General features: G+C 38.2%; 1 protein-coding gene across 6 annotated transcripts in view; it reads right to left on the bottom strand.

The window, feature by feature from the left end:
• DUS4L (dihydrouridine synthase 4 like) overlaps positions 1–17904 on the bottom strand; it is a 103830-nt gene that overhangs the window by 71869 nt on the left and 14057 nt on the right. For 5 of the 6 annotated variants that reach the window (XM_036246981.1, XM_036246982.1, XM_036246984.1 and 2 more), the window contains exons 2-5: positions 14630–14751; positions 11169–11286; positions 9484–9606; positions 3147–3254 (exon numbers count right to left, since the gene is read on the bottom strand). In XM_036246981.1, the coding sequence (XP_036102874.1) occupies positions 3147–3254; positions 9484–9606; positions 11169–11286; positions 14630–14751 (471 nt within the window). Of the gene's footprint in view, positions 1–3146; positions 3255–7017; positions 7299–7999; positions 8227–9483; positions 9607–11168; positions 11287–14629; positions 14752–17904 lie in introns of those variants that run through there. The other variant, XM_036246987.1, reaches the window with a different exon arrangement.

The following is a 17904-nucleotide window of genomic DNA, read 5'->3' as shown; positions in this document are numbered from 1 at the left end:
GTTGTGGGTTCACTTCCGGTTGAGGGCATGTACCTCAGTTGTGATTTGTCCCTGGCACTGGTCGGGGTCATGCGGGAGGTGACCAATCAATCTTTCTCTCACATCAATGGATGTGTGTGTGTCTCCACCGCCCCCCCCCCCCACTCTGTCTGAAGATAAATGGAAAAATGTCCTTCAGTGAGGATTTAAAAAAAAAAGAAAATGGAAGAGTTAATAACAGCTACCATATATTGAGTCCTTACTATGCTATGGTTCTAAGCATTTTTACATGTTTTAGCTAATTTTTTTTTCTCCTCACCTCAGGATATTTTTCTATGTATTATCAGAGAGTGGGAGGGAAGGAGCGAGCGAGAGAGACAAAGAAAAACATCGATGTGATAGAGCCACATCGACTAGCTGCCTCCTGCACGACCCCACCAGGGCCAGGGACAAACCATAAGTGAGGTATATGCCCTTGACCAGAATCAAACCCGGGACTCACTGGTCCACAGGCAGACGCCCTAACCACTGAACCAAACCGGTCAGGGCTGTTTTACCTAATTTTTAACCACCACAACCACTATATGAGGACACCAGTATCCTTTATTTTACAAATGGGAAAACTGACTGGAGATGGTAAATAACTTGCCCAAGGTCACATAGTAACTTGCAGAGTTGGGATATAAACCCAGGCAGTCTGACCTCTAACCACTGGGTCATGTGAGAAAAGAATAGAGAGCCAAATTAAATAAAGACTGAAGTTTTTTCTTTGAAGATTATGGTGAGCCCTGGCTGGTGTGGCTCAGTTGGTTGGGCATCATCCTGGGCACCGAGGGGTTGCCAGTTTGATTCTGGGTCGGGTATATATAGGAGGCAGTTGATTATGTATTGCTCTCACATCAGTGTTTTTCTCTCTCTCTTCCCCCTTCCCTTTCTCTCTCTCTAAAAATCAATACAAAATTTAAAAAAAAAAAACATATGGTGACACACATATAAAAGATAAAGATGGAGATACACACAGTAAGGACATATTATAAATGATATGTGCACAGATATACCGTTTTCTCATGTATAAGAGGGTATATTTATATAATGTGTGTGTGTTGATAGATACACACATCTATCAAAAAGCTACTTGATCAGGATAGGACAAAAATTATATCTGCCTGAAAGAAAAAGATCCATAATTTATGGATCATTCTGATGGAGAAAAGATAAACTGACAAAAAAATTTTTTTTGCAAGTCCTTGCAAGTTTTAGCAAAACAAAAGCTAAACAGGGTATTGTGGAGGATTAGAAACCAAATTAAGGCGATGACAGGTAGGTAGGGTGATGGAGTACAAAGAGCAATAGACTTCTGAAGCTAGATTCTTGTCTGGAATCAGCTGCCATGGATCATCTAGATGAACTTAGACCACTTTCCCTATAGAATGAATGGGTTGGATACCATTATCTCAAAGGACTCTTCCTACAGTTTGATTATTTTATTTTCCTTAGTAAGGAAAAAAAGCAATGGTATCACTGACAGACAAAGACAGAAGTAGAAATCCAGGTAGGTAAGAAGCAAGTTAAGAGTTGTGAAAGACTACCTGAACCCTGAGCCAAGGTAAAAACTCTCATAAGTCTCTTCCAGTCAAAGGATCTTACTATATTCCAGTGGGTTACTCTCGGATTTCATTTATGCAATATTTCTTTTATGCCATGAGTATGAACAAGTGTGTTGTAACATTTTTTTTTTTTTTTCAGATAGAGTGGGAGGGAGAGAGAGAAAGAGAGAGAAACATCGGTGTGAAAGGGACACATCAAGTGGCTGCCACCCACACAACCCAACCAGGGCCGGAGACAAACTGCAACCAAGGTACATGCTCTTAGCAGGAACCAAACCAGGGTCTCTCTGGACTGTAGGCCAGTGCTCTAACCACTGAGAAAAACCGGCCAGGGCTGTTGTAACATTTTTATTACAAGTGTATTTCACTATTCACACTAGAAAATTTCTGAACGTCCAATAAGTGAACTATCGCAAGGCTAAAGTGAGCCAATGCTTCTCATTAAAATACTTAGTACTGAATGCCCTGGCCGGTTTTCCTCAGTGATTACAGTGTGGGTCCATGCACTGAAGGGTCTAGGTTTGATTCCCAGTCAGAGGGGGCTGTGCCGGGGTTGCAGGTTCCATCCCAGGCTTCTGTCAGCATTTGCGGGTTGTTAACTGTTTGGTATATCTCTCTCACATTGATCCCTCCACTCCCTCCCTCCCTTTCATTCTCTTTAAAAATCAATGGAAAAACGATCCTCAGGTGAGGATTAACCAAAATAATTCATAATCAGCACTTTTAACATTATCTATCAATTCTATGTACGAGGAAAAAAGTAGTAAAATTACCATTAAACACTAATAAAACTATTTTTTGGTTACATAGGCTAAAACTAAGAATAATTTACTGTCTTAAGTTTCTAAATTATCATTTCATTGCCCCTGGGGTAAAACATTTCTGCACCGGTGCTGTGCTGTAAACATCATTTACCGGTCTTTCACTTAGTTCACGGTTCCAATTCAGGGCAATAAAATGAAGGTAAAACCTGATGACAAGACAGTTGTTAAAGTATAACCTTTATTCTATCTGTAATCAACAAAGACAAAATGTGTTGTCCTTTTCCTTTTAGAGAGGAAGTGGGAAAGTTAATTCATGTGTACATTTAACAGTTTTTTTTTTTCATCCTCACCCAAGGACACTTTTGCATTCATCCTCAGATAGAGCAGGAGGGAGAGAAGGAGGAAGAAAGAAACATCTACGTGAGAGAGACACATCCAGTGGTTGCCACCCACAGGACCCCAACCGGGGCTGGGGACAAACTGCAACCGAGGTAGGTGCCCTTAGCAGAAACTGAACCCAGGACTCTCTGGTCCGCGGGCCAACGCTCTACTCTAACTGCAGGGCCAAACTGGCCAGGGCTTAACAAAGTTTTATATAGTGATATTTTAATATTGCCATTATGTATTACATAATTTGTTAGCGAGTTTATTTTGAACTCTTTTTATATTACCAGCACTCAAAACTTTTACATCTCAAGAACTTTTCCGTATCACACTAAACAGCCTAAAAGAGCTACTCATGTATTTATAATTGTAACAATTTATTTATTATTGTAACAATTTGGAGTTTCCCTACCTCTGAGGAGGAATAAAAGGTAGACAGAAGATTAAAATGAGTCCTATTTCAGCATAAAGAAAGGTTGCAACTGCCGTCCACTGGAGTGTCATTTTTTTCTCTTCACACCTAAACGGAAAATCACTTGTTTTACAATGCTGCCTTTCAAAGAAAACTGGGTTCAAGGCCTTGGGGCGCCAAGTTTCCGTCCAGAGGGTGGACGGCGTCGACCCTCCCCTAGCTGGGGGTGGCCGGCGCTGACCCCAGGCACGAAGAGACGCAAAGGGACGCGAAGGGGTTAAGGGTGGGCCGAGAGGCCGGCGTCTCCACCTCCTGGGGAAGCCGCGAGCAGCGTGCGAGACTCTCTGGACCGGCTTTTCCGCCCCCTTCGCGGCGGCGACTGCCTGACGTCAGCCTCCTCCACCGCCCGCTCAGCTAACGCGCCGCGGGCCCTGGGTCGACGGGTCGGAGGCGGAGCCAGGTCCCCGAGGCCAACTGCCCAGAGCGCCGCGACCCTGTGGCCCCGCGCGGCCCGACGCCCCACGCCGCCTGGAGGACGTGGCCGCCCGCGTTCTCCCCCGGCCTTACCCCGCCCGCGGCCGGCTGGCTCTCCGCGCTGCTCGGTGGCCGCCGGTGCGCGAGACGTCAGACGCCACGCGGGGGAGGGGAGAGTCGTGCCCCACCCACAGCCGCCGCGCCGCTCGCTCCCCCAGCTCCCTGCCCCGGTCCGGGTTGCCGGTGCTCGCGGGGACGCCGGCGGCGCCAGTGCGACGAATAGCAGTAATATTTTCTAATTGGTGATGGAAGTTGAGGATGATTCAGACTTTTTGACCGATGCTTGAGGCTCCTAAGTGCAACTTCTTCGGAAGAGCCGACTTTAATTGTCTAATCGACGTTTTCCGATTGAGCTTCGTGGGGTCAAGGGGGAAGGGATGGCGCCGGGGGGGGGGGGGGGGGGGAGTATTCAATAGAGGGGTGCAAATTCTGTGAACGTGTTTGAGGCGCGCTCCTTTTCTATTTTGGCTGTTTTATGGTAGAACCGGTTTCACTGTCCAGAAGTAAACTACAGTTAAATAGAAGGGTCAGGATTGGGTAGTTCTGCAGCATTTTGTTCTTAGACTAGAATAGTAGGGTCAAAACATACTGTGTTTTTCCGCCTTGTCCCTGGGCTGGGAAGAAACAATCACCTTTTTAGGTTGATGTTTGGGGACTAATAGGAAAGGAAAACAATGTAGGTATAGGTATTTTCTTTCCGTTACTATTTTCCAGGTTTTCAAGTTGTGTGAGTACACTCAAATTATTAAATATATATTTTTCAAAATTGACACGACAGGAATGTAAATGAAGGTATCTTACTGGAAACAATTATTTTGAGAATGGTAAACAAATGATAAAAATGACGTATTATAGAATATAAAAACATGTAAATCAATGATTTTTCTTGACACAAATATACTAGATCACATATTAAAGAAAAAGCCAACATGAATTAACCATATGAAGTTTTTTGTTTGTTGTTTTTTAAATCAATCGCATTTAGAACTCCTTGCCCTTACATACTGGTCCCCCTGAAAGGCTGCACACCTTCATCTGTTGTCACAACACTGTATAATTCACCTCAGAGGTCATTTACAAAGATGACGAGGTTTGGCTGGTGGCTCCCTGTTTGAGAAAGTCAGTTATCTTTAAAAATACAATAACTGAAAAATGAAAGAAGAATGTGCCTGAGGAAAAAACATGGCAACAGTGCTTATGTTAAAATTGATTCATTTAATATTCCCAGACTCTTGAATTAAGCAGTTTTATTAAATTGTACTTGTATTTTAAAATGTATTTAATTTTAAATTTTCAATTAGTTAATATACAATATTATATTAGTTTCAGGTGTATACCCCAGTGATTAGATATTATATAACTTACTAAATGATCATCCAGATAAATCTCCAACCCATCTGACACTGTATATAGTTATTAGAATATTACTGGCTATATTCCCTATGCTGTACAACACGAGTCCAGTTGAATTTTAGAGGACATTTATTAAAGCTGGGGACAATGAAACAAGGTTTGGGGAAATGAGCCTAGCTGGTCTGCTTTGACTCACTAAGAAATCCAAGAAAAGAGGGTCTGGGATCACATTCAGTGGCTTTCCCTGGGATGAACTGCCACTGACTATTGCTGCCCTGGTTGCAAGCCTCATGAGGGTCTCTTAGAATTTAGGGGATGCGTGCCTGGGGAAAGTGCAGGGGGAGGCAGAGGTGTGTGGCAAGAAATATTCGAAGTGATGAAAAGCAAGGACCTACTACCAAGATTCCTCTATCCTGCAAAGATGTCATTTTGAATAGATGGACATAGCTTCCAGACAAAAGCTAAAGGAGTTCATCATCACCAAACCAGTGTTATATGAAACGTTGAAGGGTCTTCTTGAAGATCCAAAATATGAACAATAAAATTGTAATAAATACCTATCTGTCAATAATTGAAATCTACAAACCAAATGAACAAGCAGTATAGAAACAGACTCAGATATAAACTTTTTGATTGTTGCCCAATGGGAGGGGAGGTTAGGGGGTGAGTGGAATGGGGGAAAAAGGTGAAGGGATTAAGAAGGACTAATTGGGCCCAGCTGGTGTGGCTCAGTGATTGAGGGTGGCCCCATGCACCAAGAGGTCGCCAGTTTGATTCCTAATCAGGACAAATGCCCAGGTTGTGGGCCAAATCCCCAGTGGGGGGCATGCAGGAGGTGGCCAATCAATGTTCTCTCTCATCGATGTTTCTATCTCTCTCTCCCTTACTTCTCTCTCTAAAAACCAATAAAGGAAAAGAAAATTAAAAACTAAAAATCAATAAAGAAAAAAAGAAAAGAACTTACATGGATATATGTATAACCAATGGACACAGGCAATAATGCAGGGAAGGCAGGACGGGGTGGGAGCCAGGAAGAGGGGGTCAATAGGGGAGAAAGGAAGGATATTAATACTTTCAATAACAAAGATAAATAAAATATAAAACCTGGTTACTATTCTTCAGAAAATAGTATTTCAAATATATAATCATCTTCAAATTAGCTACAAATTTTTTTATACTTAAAATGTGGGAAAGTGAAATTAATCTTATTATTTTAGGTAGTCATATTTATCAACTCGCAATCTTCTAAAGATCTAGAAAAATAATTTTCAATCTTTTGCAGCTCACGGCACACATAAATTACTAAAATTCTGCAGCACACCAAAAATATATTTTTTGCTTATCTGACCAAAAAAAGGTATAATTTTGATTCATTCACACTAGATTGCTTTTGTTGTGTTGGCTGTTGTCATTTTTTTTTTGTATGTGCTCCTAGCAGGAACCAAACCCGGGACTCTCTGGTCCGCAGGCCAACGGTCCAACCACTGAGCCAAATCAGCCAGGGTTGTTGTCATTTTTTAATTTAACAATCTAAGGGAAATGGTCAGTGCCCCTGACTAAATAGTTAGGTATTACAAGTTTAAAAACTTCTTTTGGCAAATCGCTGATCTAGGTGGCTTGAAATGTAACAAATTTAATGTAATTTAAAGAGTTTCATGGAAACTTTTAAATTATAGAAAACACATCTAATTAAATTCAGCTATATGCTATTTAAAACAAATACCTTGAGGTGTGTAATTCATGAATTAGGAAGTACCAGTTTGATTTTCCAATTTGAACTTTTAATCTAAGTCCTGAATGCCATTCTATACAGAATGTCTCATTCCTTTTCATTTTACAGAGGCTGGCATTTGTTCTTTCACTTCTCCGTACTTTTTTTTCATTAAAAACATACTTCACATTAATTTACAGGTGGTATATGGCTCATACTTTTAGTATTAAAATAGTTTTATTTATTTAAAAATGTTAAAAACACAATTCCTTTAAAGTATATATTAAAACAACTTAGGAAGTCCAGTCAAATCCCATAATGTTCTGTAAGGTAATCTAAGACTGCTGATGTGCTTGACAAAGCGTTAAATACTCTTTTTTCTTGCCTTGATGTTATCTTTTCCATCATGTACATTAAGTGCTGATGGAAACACACATAAGGAGTTCCAAGTTGAAGAGCAAGTTCAACCCAATCACAGATGCATTTCAGAGGGGTTTCCTCATATCCAGCAAACATGGCCGGGTTTGCTAAGAGTCCTCTTGCAACCATCACACCTACAAATGAAAGCATATCATATTTGTCCACACATTAAGAACTCATTAGTTACAAGGCACACTCAAACAGAGAATGTTAAAAAAAAAAAAATTATTACAAGGTTTCACAAAGCCCTTATATTAGACTGTTTAATTCAATGACAATACAATTTATTTTTATAGTTCTTTTTTATAAACCCAGAAAGCTTAAAGGTAGTTATAGGTATTCTTTATTTTATTATGACTTCTACATAAAACAGTTAATTTTTAGGCTTTCTGTTAAGGGTAAATACAAACTGTCATAAATTGGGCTTGCTTTAAGTTTATCTGCATTCCTCTACCTAGTAATAGGTATCATAAGGCTTCGTATGCCAGTCATCTAAGGGGATAATGAAAACGCATAGCAGTCTGGGGTTCTTTTGGTTCCTATGACAACTCTTGTGTTCTCTCAATTCTAGTGTAGGTGTTCAATTTTACTAATAGGCTATCTCAAAGACTATTAACTAGTCTTTCACTGCATATAATGGTAGCTGAATTTACTCAACTAAAATAATCTTTTGTTAAGTAGAAAAGTTAGCATCATTTTAATAAATTGCTTAGCTTAAACCAGTACAAATGAAAAAATATAGTTCCAAAATATAGAAAAATGAAAACAACATTATTCTTCCACTCCCCCACTTTTTTTTTTGTGAAAGACAAAAATTCAAGTACTTATTTCTTACCATCTGTCCCAGTAATATGCCACACATTTTCTGCTTCTTTTAAGCTTCTGATGTCTCCATTAGCAATAACAGGTATAGACATATTTTCCTTAATTATTTTAATGGCTTCATAGTGAACTGGCTGATGTCTTTCTTCAACAGTTCTTCCATGGACTGTAATCCAGGAAACTCCTGCTGCTTCAGCCTTTCGACAAAGATCTACAGTTCTTGTAAGGTCATCATGGACTCTATAATTTTAAAATTATATCCATCTTTTTACAGCACACGAATCAAAGCTAAAATTAATAAACTACTATATATTTCATGTAAAACAGTTTTGTTATATCATATTATTGCTACATGCCACTATCAGGTTTTTTTTTTTTTTTTTTGCAAAGGGATCAGTTCCAATTTAATATTTCAGATGTAGTTATTTCACTATTGGCAATATTGGGATGACAAGTTTTATCTTACCTAGTATTCCTTCCCTTTCGCTTTCGTAACTGAAAAAGTTATCTAAATACTGTCATACATGAATTGAAAGATGCTATCCTAATACTTTCTGTGCGTGCCCATTCCCCAAGTGGGAGAATATACTACCTCATCTTGAAATACGTTTTTAACCTGTCACCAAAAAACTGATTCCTGGTTTATTTTCTTTTCATTGTGAAATTTCAGTGCAAATACCATTCCTATTTTCTACTCTTGGTACCAGGAATTTATCTTAGCATTAAACAGTACATAAAAAAAGTTAAGGGTTTCTTTCGGGGGGAAAGTTTTATTGTAAATCTTTTTTTTTTTTTAATCCTCATCTGAGGACACTTTTGCATCCATCTTCATATAGAGAGAGAGGGAGTAAGGGAGGAATAGAGAGAGAACCATCGACGTGAGAGAGACACATCGACTGGCTGCTACCCACATGACCCCAACCGGGGCCGGGGACAAAATGCAACCAAAGTACATGCCCTTAGTGGAAACCAAACCCGGGTCTCTCTGGACCGTGGGCTGGCGCTCTAACCGCTGAGCCAAACCGGCCGGGGCCAGGGGAAAGTTTTTAAGTATGTTTTCTTTTATTGATTTCAGAGAGCGAGAGGGAGAGACAGAAAGACTGATGAAAGAAAAACATCAATTAGCTGCCTTCTGCATGCCCCCCACAAGGGACTGAGCCGGCAACCTGAGGATGTGCCCTGACTAGGAATGGAACCGGCAATCTCCTGGTACATGGGTCCCTCAACCAAATGAGCCACACCAGCCAGACTTGGGGGAATGTTTTTAATAATAAAGCTTTAAAGTGATGTTTTAATTTCTGTTAAATAATACAAAGAGGAAGTTGCTCTGGATTATAAATAAAATTATGGTATATATCTATTTAGTAAATATCTTGTTTCAACATTTCCATACACCAGCTACAAATTAAGGACAGATTCCCCTGCAGCCCCAGAAGGAAGGATATTCTTTTATTTTCTAAGAACAGAACTGTTGGTAGATTAAAATATCGTCTTTACCTTATTTTAATAGATACTGAAAATCTGGGATTTTCCACTTGATTTCTTACTTGTTTCACCATATCTTGAATAAGCTCTGGCTTGTTTATTAAGCAAGCTCCATAACCATCTGCCATTGCCCACCTTTATAAAGCAAATACAACAACAAATAAACTATAAACAGTTGAAAAAGAAGATACATTTCTAAAGGTCCTATAGGTGCACCTATCTATTTCTCTAACTAGCAACCTGGAATGGAATCAGATTTTTATAATTCATAGATCCAACATTTCTAAGTGGATCAATTTAAGATTAGGAAAACAGGTTCCCAGATCAAAAAGTACTCAGGGGAAATGGTTTCCACTGGCAAGTGAGAAAATTATGTTAACATTCATTCAACCAAAACAGATTTAAGTACTTGTAATTAATTTCAATTATTGTAGATTTTTAAAATTCCAAACTTGATGTTTATTGCACATAACAAGAGGTTTTATTAGTCTTAATAGTAGAGAGATAAGTTTGACTTTAGTATCCAACAGCACTAAACAGCTTATTTAACTCTCCTAATGAGTATACAAATATGTCTAATCTGATTTGGATTATGCTGTATTTTAAAACCTTGATTTTATTATTTGGATACATTTTGAATTATTGTCAGATAATATCGTACAGTGTCAAAAACAGGTATATATTTAAAATTTTTTTCCCTTTATTGATTTTAAAGAGAGGAAGTGAGAGGGAGAGAGAGATAGAAACATTGATGAGAGAGAACATCTACTGGCTACCTCCTGCATGCCCCTCACTGGGGATTAGGCGCACAACCTGGGCATGTGTTCTGACTGGGAATCGAACCAGCAATCTCTTAAAGCATGGGTCAACGCTTAACCACTGAGCCACACTGGCTGAACTTTATAGGGATATTATTGACAAATTAAGTACAACCTATCAAATGTGCAGTTATTTATTTATTTATGTATTTATTTATTTACATTTATCTTCAGATAAAGTGGGAGGGAGAGAGGGAGGAAGAAAGAGAGAGAAACATGAGAAACATCTGTGTGAGAGAGACCTATCTAGTGGTTGCCACCCACACGACCCCAACCAAGGCCTGGAACAAACCACAACCGAGGTACGTGCCCTTAGCGGGAACTGAACCTGGGACTCTCCAGTCCATGGGTCAATGCTCTAACCACTGGGCAACACTGGCCAGGGCCAATGCACAGTTATTTAGAATGAACCAAATTAACTGTGGTATAGAAAAAAAGGTAATTATAAGAAGATATTCTTATAAAGAAAATTAATTCGGAGAAAATAATTGGTGAGCTCCCAAATCATAGTTTCTAGAGCAAGTGTGTATGACACGGCAGTGAAAATATATTTTAGAAGTTGCTATAAACATTAGTGTCTCACATAACTACTTATGGATGAGGTTCAAGGCAGATCCACATATTAAAAAAAATTCTAGTGGTGAGGTAAGATAAAATACCTGTCAAGGGTCTATACATTGTTTTAGCCATCAGAAAATAGCTTTGCACATATGTTCCTAAATAATCTTTCCTTATTTTTTCTTCTTATTTAGAGACCAAGTGCTTTAACTCTATTTTCATTACTTTTTAATTCTTGGAAAACTAGAAAGATAGTTTACCATGTTCACATAGTTTTTTTCTAATCTTTTAAAAAATTCTTCCAACTTCTTGGAGCTTTACCTCTGAGGGCAACCACAGTTAATGTCTATTCCATTCGCATAAGGACAAACAATACGAGCAGCATCTGATAAAAGTCTTGCATCATTAGCAGCAAACTGAACAATCAATGGGCAATCACCTGATAAAATGAACAGCTCAACATTAATATTCAAAGACATACACATATGCACACATGATACCAAACTCATATGTTTGTACAATATAACTATACATGAGATATCAAACTCTAATGTTTGTACAATATAGAATAACTATTTTTAGCCTATCTGTTCAAATAAGATAGCATTAAAGTAATTAAAAATTTTTTAAATAAAAAGCAACTTACATTTCATACAAATTCAATAGTATAAAGTTTGATAAAATGAAAAGTCCAATGCTATTGACAAACAGACCCCTTTAAAATGGTGAGAATTAGCCCTGGCCAGTTTGGCTCAGCGGTTAGAGCATCGGCCTGTGGTCCTGAGAGACCCGGGTTCGGTTCCCGCTAAGGGCATGTACCTCGGTTGCAGTTTGTCCCCGGCCCTGGTCGGTTGTGCGGGTGGCAGCCACTCGATGTGTCCCTTTCACATCGATGTTTCTCTCTCTCTCTGTTCCTCTCTCTCCCTCCCACTCTACCTGAACAAAAAATGGAAAAATGTCCTCGGGTGTGGTTTAAAAAAAAAAAAAAAAAAAAAAAAAAAATAAAATGGTGAGAATTAGTTATTGTATCCAGAACAATTTTATGTGTACCTATAAAACTTAAACTAATGGGAACATTCTATGTACATTGCTATGCATACTGCTTCTTTTTTAACCTAATGTATCTGGGAGCTGTACTCAGAGTTATTTTCTTCTTTTTAGAGTCATATTTCACTGTATACAGATAGACCATACAGTGTACTTCTAGATTGTTTTTCATTTGTGGCTCTTGCAAACAATGTGATGAGAATAATCTTACATACATACTTCTGTGAGTATATTCATAGGATAAATTCCTAAGTGTGCAACTGTTGGATAAACATTTAATATTTGATAGCTATTACAAATGTTTATTTGAAAAGAACTTACCAACATAGGAACATACCAATATGGATTAAAGTTCTTGTTTTCTCACAACTTATCCTATGTTGTATATCCAATAGTGTGTTTTTCTTTCTAGGCTCTCCATATTCTTTGTATATTTTTCCTATGCACAATTTTTCTTTTAGGTATTCCTTTCTGTATTATTGTTATTTATTTATTTATTTTATTATTTTTTTATCCTCACCTGAGGACATTTTTCCATTTTTTGTTCAGATAGAGCGGGAGAGAGAAGAAGAGAGAGAGAGAGAGAGAGAGAAACATCGACGTGAAGGGACACATCGAGTGGCTGCCACCCGCACAACCAACCAGGGCCGGGGACAAACCGCAAACGAGGTACGTGCCCTTAGCGGGAACCGAACCCGGGTCTCTCTGGACCACAGGCCGATGCTCCAACCGCTGAGCCAAACCGGCCAGGGCTATATTATTGTTTTTTTAATACAACAATGAAATTTGCTCTATCATAAATATAAAAAATATTATAAATATTTCCCCAGTTATAGTTTGTCTTGAGTATAGTTGTGCTCTTTTCTTATATATAAAAGTTTACATTTTAATATAGCCAAATGTTATTTGAACTTTTCTAGGTTTTAAAAGACAATTTTTTTTTCATCTTTGGGTTAGTGTTATAAACTCTGGATAGATGTATTATAATTTTTCTTAAGATTTTTTTAGGACTACCTTTATGAGATTTACTGGGTGTTTGCCAAAAATACAGATTTCTGGATATCACCTTAGTTCCATCGATTTACAGTATCATCATGAGATCAGAAAATTTGCTTTTTCCTGAGGATGTAGGGTGCTTTCCCCTTTGTAACTTAAGAGAGTTATAGAATTCAGTTTAACGTTCATTTATGGGTCTAATATATTTTCAACACTGTGCTAGAAGCTGAGATACAAATCAGTTAGAAATGGTTCCAGGTCTCAGGGACCCCATAGCCTAGTAGGCGAGAAAAATACTTAAAGAGGAAATTATAAAACAGTAGAATTAAGTAAACACATAAAGCCTGTGCTTCAACAAAATAACATGAGTGGAGGGTGATTAGGAAAATACCTTGGCCACAAAATTCGAGTGCTATATTAAGAAGCATAAACTGTTGTTTGCCAGAGAAATAGGGATATAGGGACTAGATATCAATGAAAAGCATATTTTAGGTAGAGAAGTGTGAGAGAATAGAGCATGTTCAGGGCTTTAAAATAACTTAGTATTTATGAGTAATAAAGTCAGTGGGTTATGGAGAAAAACTAGTGGAAGATAAAGCTGCAGATATATTCAGAAGCTGGATCATGAAGAATATCACATATTATTCATAGGTGCTGGAATTTTATTCTTTAGGTCAGTGGTTCTCAATCTTTCACAAGCTTAGAGTCATCTGGAGAGTTTTTAAAAACAGATAGCTGGACCACATAGTCAGTTTCTGATTCAGTACACCTGGAGTAGAGGCTGGAAATTTTCAGTTGTAATAAGTTTTCAGATGCTGCTGATGCTGATCTGGGGAATCCCACTTTGAGAATCACTGCTTTAGGCAATGAGAGGTCAAAGAAATGTGATTGATTTATATTTTAGAAAGGTCACTTTGGGCTGTCTGAAGGATAGTTTGAAATGGGACAAGACTGGGGGCAGTGAAATAGGGATCTAATGTAATAGTCCAGGGAAGAGAATGAGGGCTCTAAGGAAGGCTAACTTTATACTTTGTATACCTTCCAGTTTGAAGACACTCAGTAAAAACATATTTAAAAAAGTTAAAACTTAAAAAAACTAAAAGATTTAAAAATTTTTTTTCTTTTTATTGATTTTTAAAGAGAGGAATGGGGAGAGAGAGAGAGAGAGAAACATTGATGAGAGAGAACATCGATTGGCCACCTCCTGCATGCCCCACACTGAGGATTTGGACCACAGTCTGGGCATGTGCCCTGATTGAGAAACGAACCAGCGACCTCTTGGTGTATAGGTTGATGCTCAACCACTGAGCCACACCAGCTGGGCAAAAAACTAAAAGATTTTTTAAATTAATTAATTAATTAAAATCCTCACCCGAGGATAATTTTCTATTTATCTTCAGACAGAGTGGGAGGGGGAGAGAGGGAGAAAAAGGGAGAGAGAAACATCGATGTGAGAGGGACACACTGACTGGTTGCCTCCCGCATGACCCTGACCAAGGCTGGGGATATACTGCAACTGAGGTATGTGCTCTTGGCCAGAGTCGAACCTGCAACTCATTGGTCTGCAGGCCGACACTCTACCACTGAGCCAAACTGGCTAGGACAAAAAACTAAAAGATTTTAAAATAAAATCTCTGAATTGTGTTTTGTCTGATTAGACAAGATAATTGTTTTGTTTTGTTTTTCTTCTTCTTTCTTTTTAAGTTTTACCGAGTCAGCCAAACCTGAGTTTCACATACCTTTGTTTGTGGTAAATTCACTGTCTCTGGCTTTTACAGATCTGACAAAATCAGCAGCAACTATCATTGGTGTATAGCACAGATCACAACTGTATTTTCTTACTAGTGTTCTAAAAGCCAACCTGTAAACGGATAAAATTTTAATTAGGCATTTAGAAATTACCACAATCATATGTAACTTCCGAGTTTAATTTATTTATTAAATAACTAATAATTAATTATAATTAATTATTAAAAAATAGAGGAAAGTTCCATCTATGGGAAGATGGATGAGACGTACTTTCCCCTGTATTTCCTGCTTACTATAACTGAAAACCCTGAATATTATATGTAAAAAAACATAAGAAAACTCTGAAAGGTGGAGAAAAGAGAACAGACAAGCTAGTGACCTCAGGACCTAAGGAATGTCAACAGTGAGTTCCCCGGGTTTTCTTTTCACCTCAAATATCCCAGACTTGGAGCCAAAGAAGCTGGCAATCTGGAAATACAAACCTGTGCAAACAGAACAGCCTCAATAAAAGTCTGCTCTCCCTAACCAAATAGCCAGGAAAGGGACAGCCTAGCAAGACAGAAAACTTTAAATAATAGCAGCTCTACTTCCACCAAACATCAAGAAATAACTGTGGTCCCACTTCCACAAAGATTGAGCGGGGAGCCTAGATTTCTACCTTTCCAAGCAAGGCTGTAACAAGGTTCTCCAACATCCCTCCAAAGTAGTGTCAGAAAAGGCCATGTAGATAACTGAGACTTTAATCCTTGCTAGCAAGTAATAAGGTGCCCCTCAGCAGTATCAGTGGCGATCTTGTGGGGAGCCTGGACTTCCACAACTACCCAGCAGTAGTGAGGTACTCTTTCCTCCCCACCGGGAGTAGTATCAGACCATGCTTAGTGAAGAGTGAGGACTTTCATCATTGCCCAGTAGTTGCCAGGCCACTCAATCCATGTGGAGCTGGAACTCTCACCCTTGCTCAGCAGTAATGCGGGGCCCCCTGCCCTCAGAGTGTCAAATGAGATCAAGTGGAGAACCTGGACTTTGACCTCCACCTGAAGGTGGTGGTGGATCATCTTTCCCCTGCTGTAATGGTGTTAGAAAAAGAAGAGTAGTTAAAACTAAAGGTTTAATACCGAGAATCAATGTAATCCACCATATTAATAGGCTAAAGGGAAAAAAAATCATATGATTATATCAATAAAAGGTGAGAAAGCATTTCACAAAATAATATTCATTCATGAAAAAAAAGAACTCTCAGAAAATAGGAATAGAGGGAATCTTTCTTAACCTGATACATAGCACCCACAAAAAGTCCTTCAGCTAACATTACACTAACAGATAAAAGATAGATTACTTTCCCCCTAGATTAAGAACAAGGCAAAGATGTCTGCTTTCATCATTCTTATTCAACATGGTGTTGGAACCTCTAGTCAGTGTAATAAGGCATGAACAAAAAAGCATATGATGGAAAGGAAGAAAGAAAAACTGTCCCTGTTTGCAGATGACATGATTGTTTACATAGATAATACCAAGGAATTTACCATAAAATCCTCTAGAACCAAAAAGTGAGTTCAATATGCAGGGGACAAGATTAACATACAAAAATCAATTTTTTATCTATACAGACAATTCACACATGGACACTAAAATTAAAAGTATAATGCTATTTACAATCATTCAAAAAAAAAAGAGAAATAATTGGGTGTAAGTCTAACAAGACACATACAAAACTTACATGCTGAAAACTACACAATACTGATGAAAAAATCAAGTGAGATCTAAATAAATCTTGACATACTGTGTTCATGAGTTGGGTGACTCAGCATAGTAAGGAACTCAACTCTCTCCAAGTTGATATGAATATTTAATATAATTCTTATGAAAATTCAGCAAGATATTTTGTATATACAGACAAGATCATCATAACATTTACTTAGAACAGCGAATGAACAAGAATAGCTAAAACAGTCTTGAAAGAGAAAAATAAAGTGGAAGGAAGACTCATTTCAAAATTTATTACATAGCTAGCTATAGTAATCAAGACTTTGGTACTGGTGGAGGAATAGACACACATATTAATAGAACAGAATAAAAACTTCAGATAAAGAGCCATACAAACACGCCCAACTAATCTCTGACAAAAATGCAAAAGTTATTCAATAGTAACAAAATAGCTTTTTCAATAAATGGTGAAGTAATTAGACAGCCATAGACAAAAATTAAATAAACCTTAACCTAAGCCTCACACTTTACAATATAATTGTAAAATTGATTGTAGACGTAAAGGTAAAACATAAAGGTATAAGACATTTAGAGAAAAATAGGAGAAAAATCTTTAGAATCTAGAGCTACACAAAGATTTCTTACACTTGACACCAAAAGCACAATTTTCCAAAAAAAACCAACAAATTAATAAATTAGACTTAATCATTAAATAAAAATCTTTTGCTCTGCAAGACAGTTCAGCCCTGGTTGGTTTGGCTCATCAGTTAGAGAATTGGCCAGCAGACCAATGAGTTGCAGGTTCAATTCTGGTCAAGGGCACATACCTCAGATGTGGCTCGTCTTCTGTCCTGGTCAGGGTCATGTGGAAGGAACCTCTTACACCGACGTTTCTCTCTCTCCCTCCCTCTCTCTTTCTTTCTTTCTACCCCCGACCCCACAATCTAAAGATAAATGGAAAAATGTCCTCGGGTGAGGATTGAAAAAAAAAGTTCATTAAGAAGATAAGCTAAGCTACTACAGGGAGAAAATATTTACAAACCACAAATCTGACAAGAGTAAAACTCTCAAAACTCAATAGTAAACAAAAAGTCAACAACAAAAGAACATATCAACAATAACAACAAATCAGCCTACCTGATTCAAAAATGGGCAAAGGACTTGAGGAGACATTTCTCCAGAGAAGATATACAAATGGCCAAAAGCACATGAAAAGATGCTCAACATTGCTAGTGAAATACAAATCAAAACCACAGTGAGATACCGTTCATATCCATATAATAAAAAACAAACAGAAGTCCTGGTTGGTGTGGCTCAGTTGGTTGGGCATCTTCCTGTGTACCAGCAGGCTGTGGGTTTGATTCCTGGTTAAGGGCACTTGCTCACATTTTGGGCTGATCCCCGGAAGGGGACATTCAGGAGGCAGCCAATAGATGTTGCATTCTCACATTGATGTCTCTGTCTCTCTCCAAAAATCAATAAACTATTCTAAAAACCAAAACAAACGAAAACAAACAAAAACAAGTATAGGTGAGGCTGTTTAGAAATCAGAATTCTTGTG

The sequence above is a fragment of the Molossus molossus genome, unplaced genomic scaffold (genome assembly GCF_014108415.1).
Source record: "Molossus molossus isolate mMolMol1 unplaced genomic scaffold, mMolMol1.p scaffold_m16_p_7, whole genome shotgun sequence".
NCBI classification, from domain to species: Eukaryota; Metazoa; Chordata; class Mammalia; order Chiroptera; family Molossidae; genus Molossus; species Molossus molossus.
Note: the sequence above shows the minus strand (reverse complement) of the source record. Positions and strands in the feature narration are given on the sequence as shown.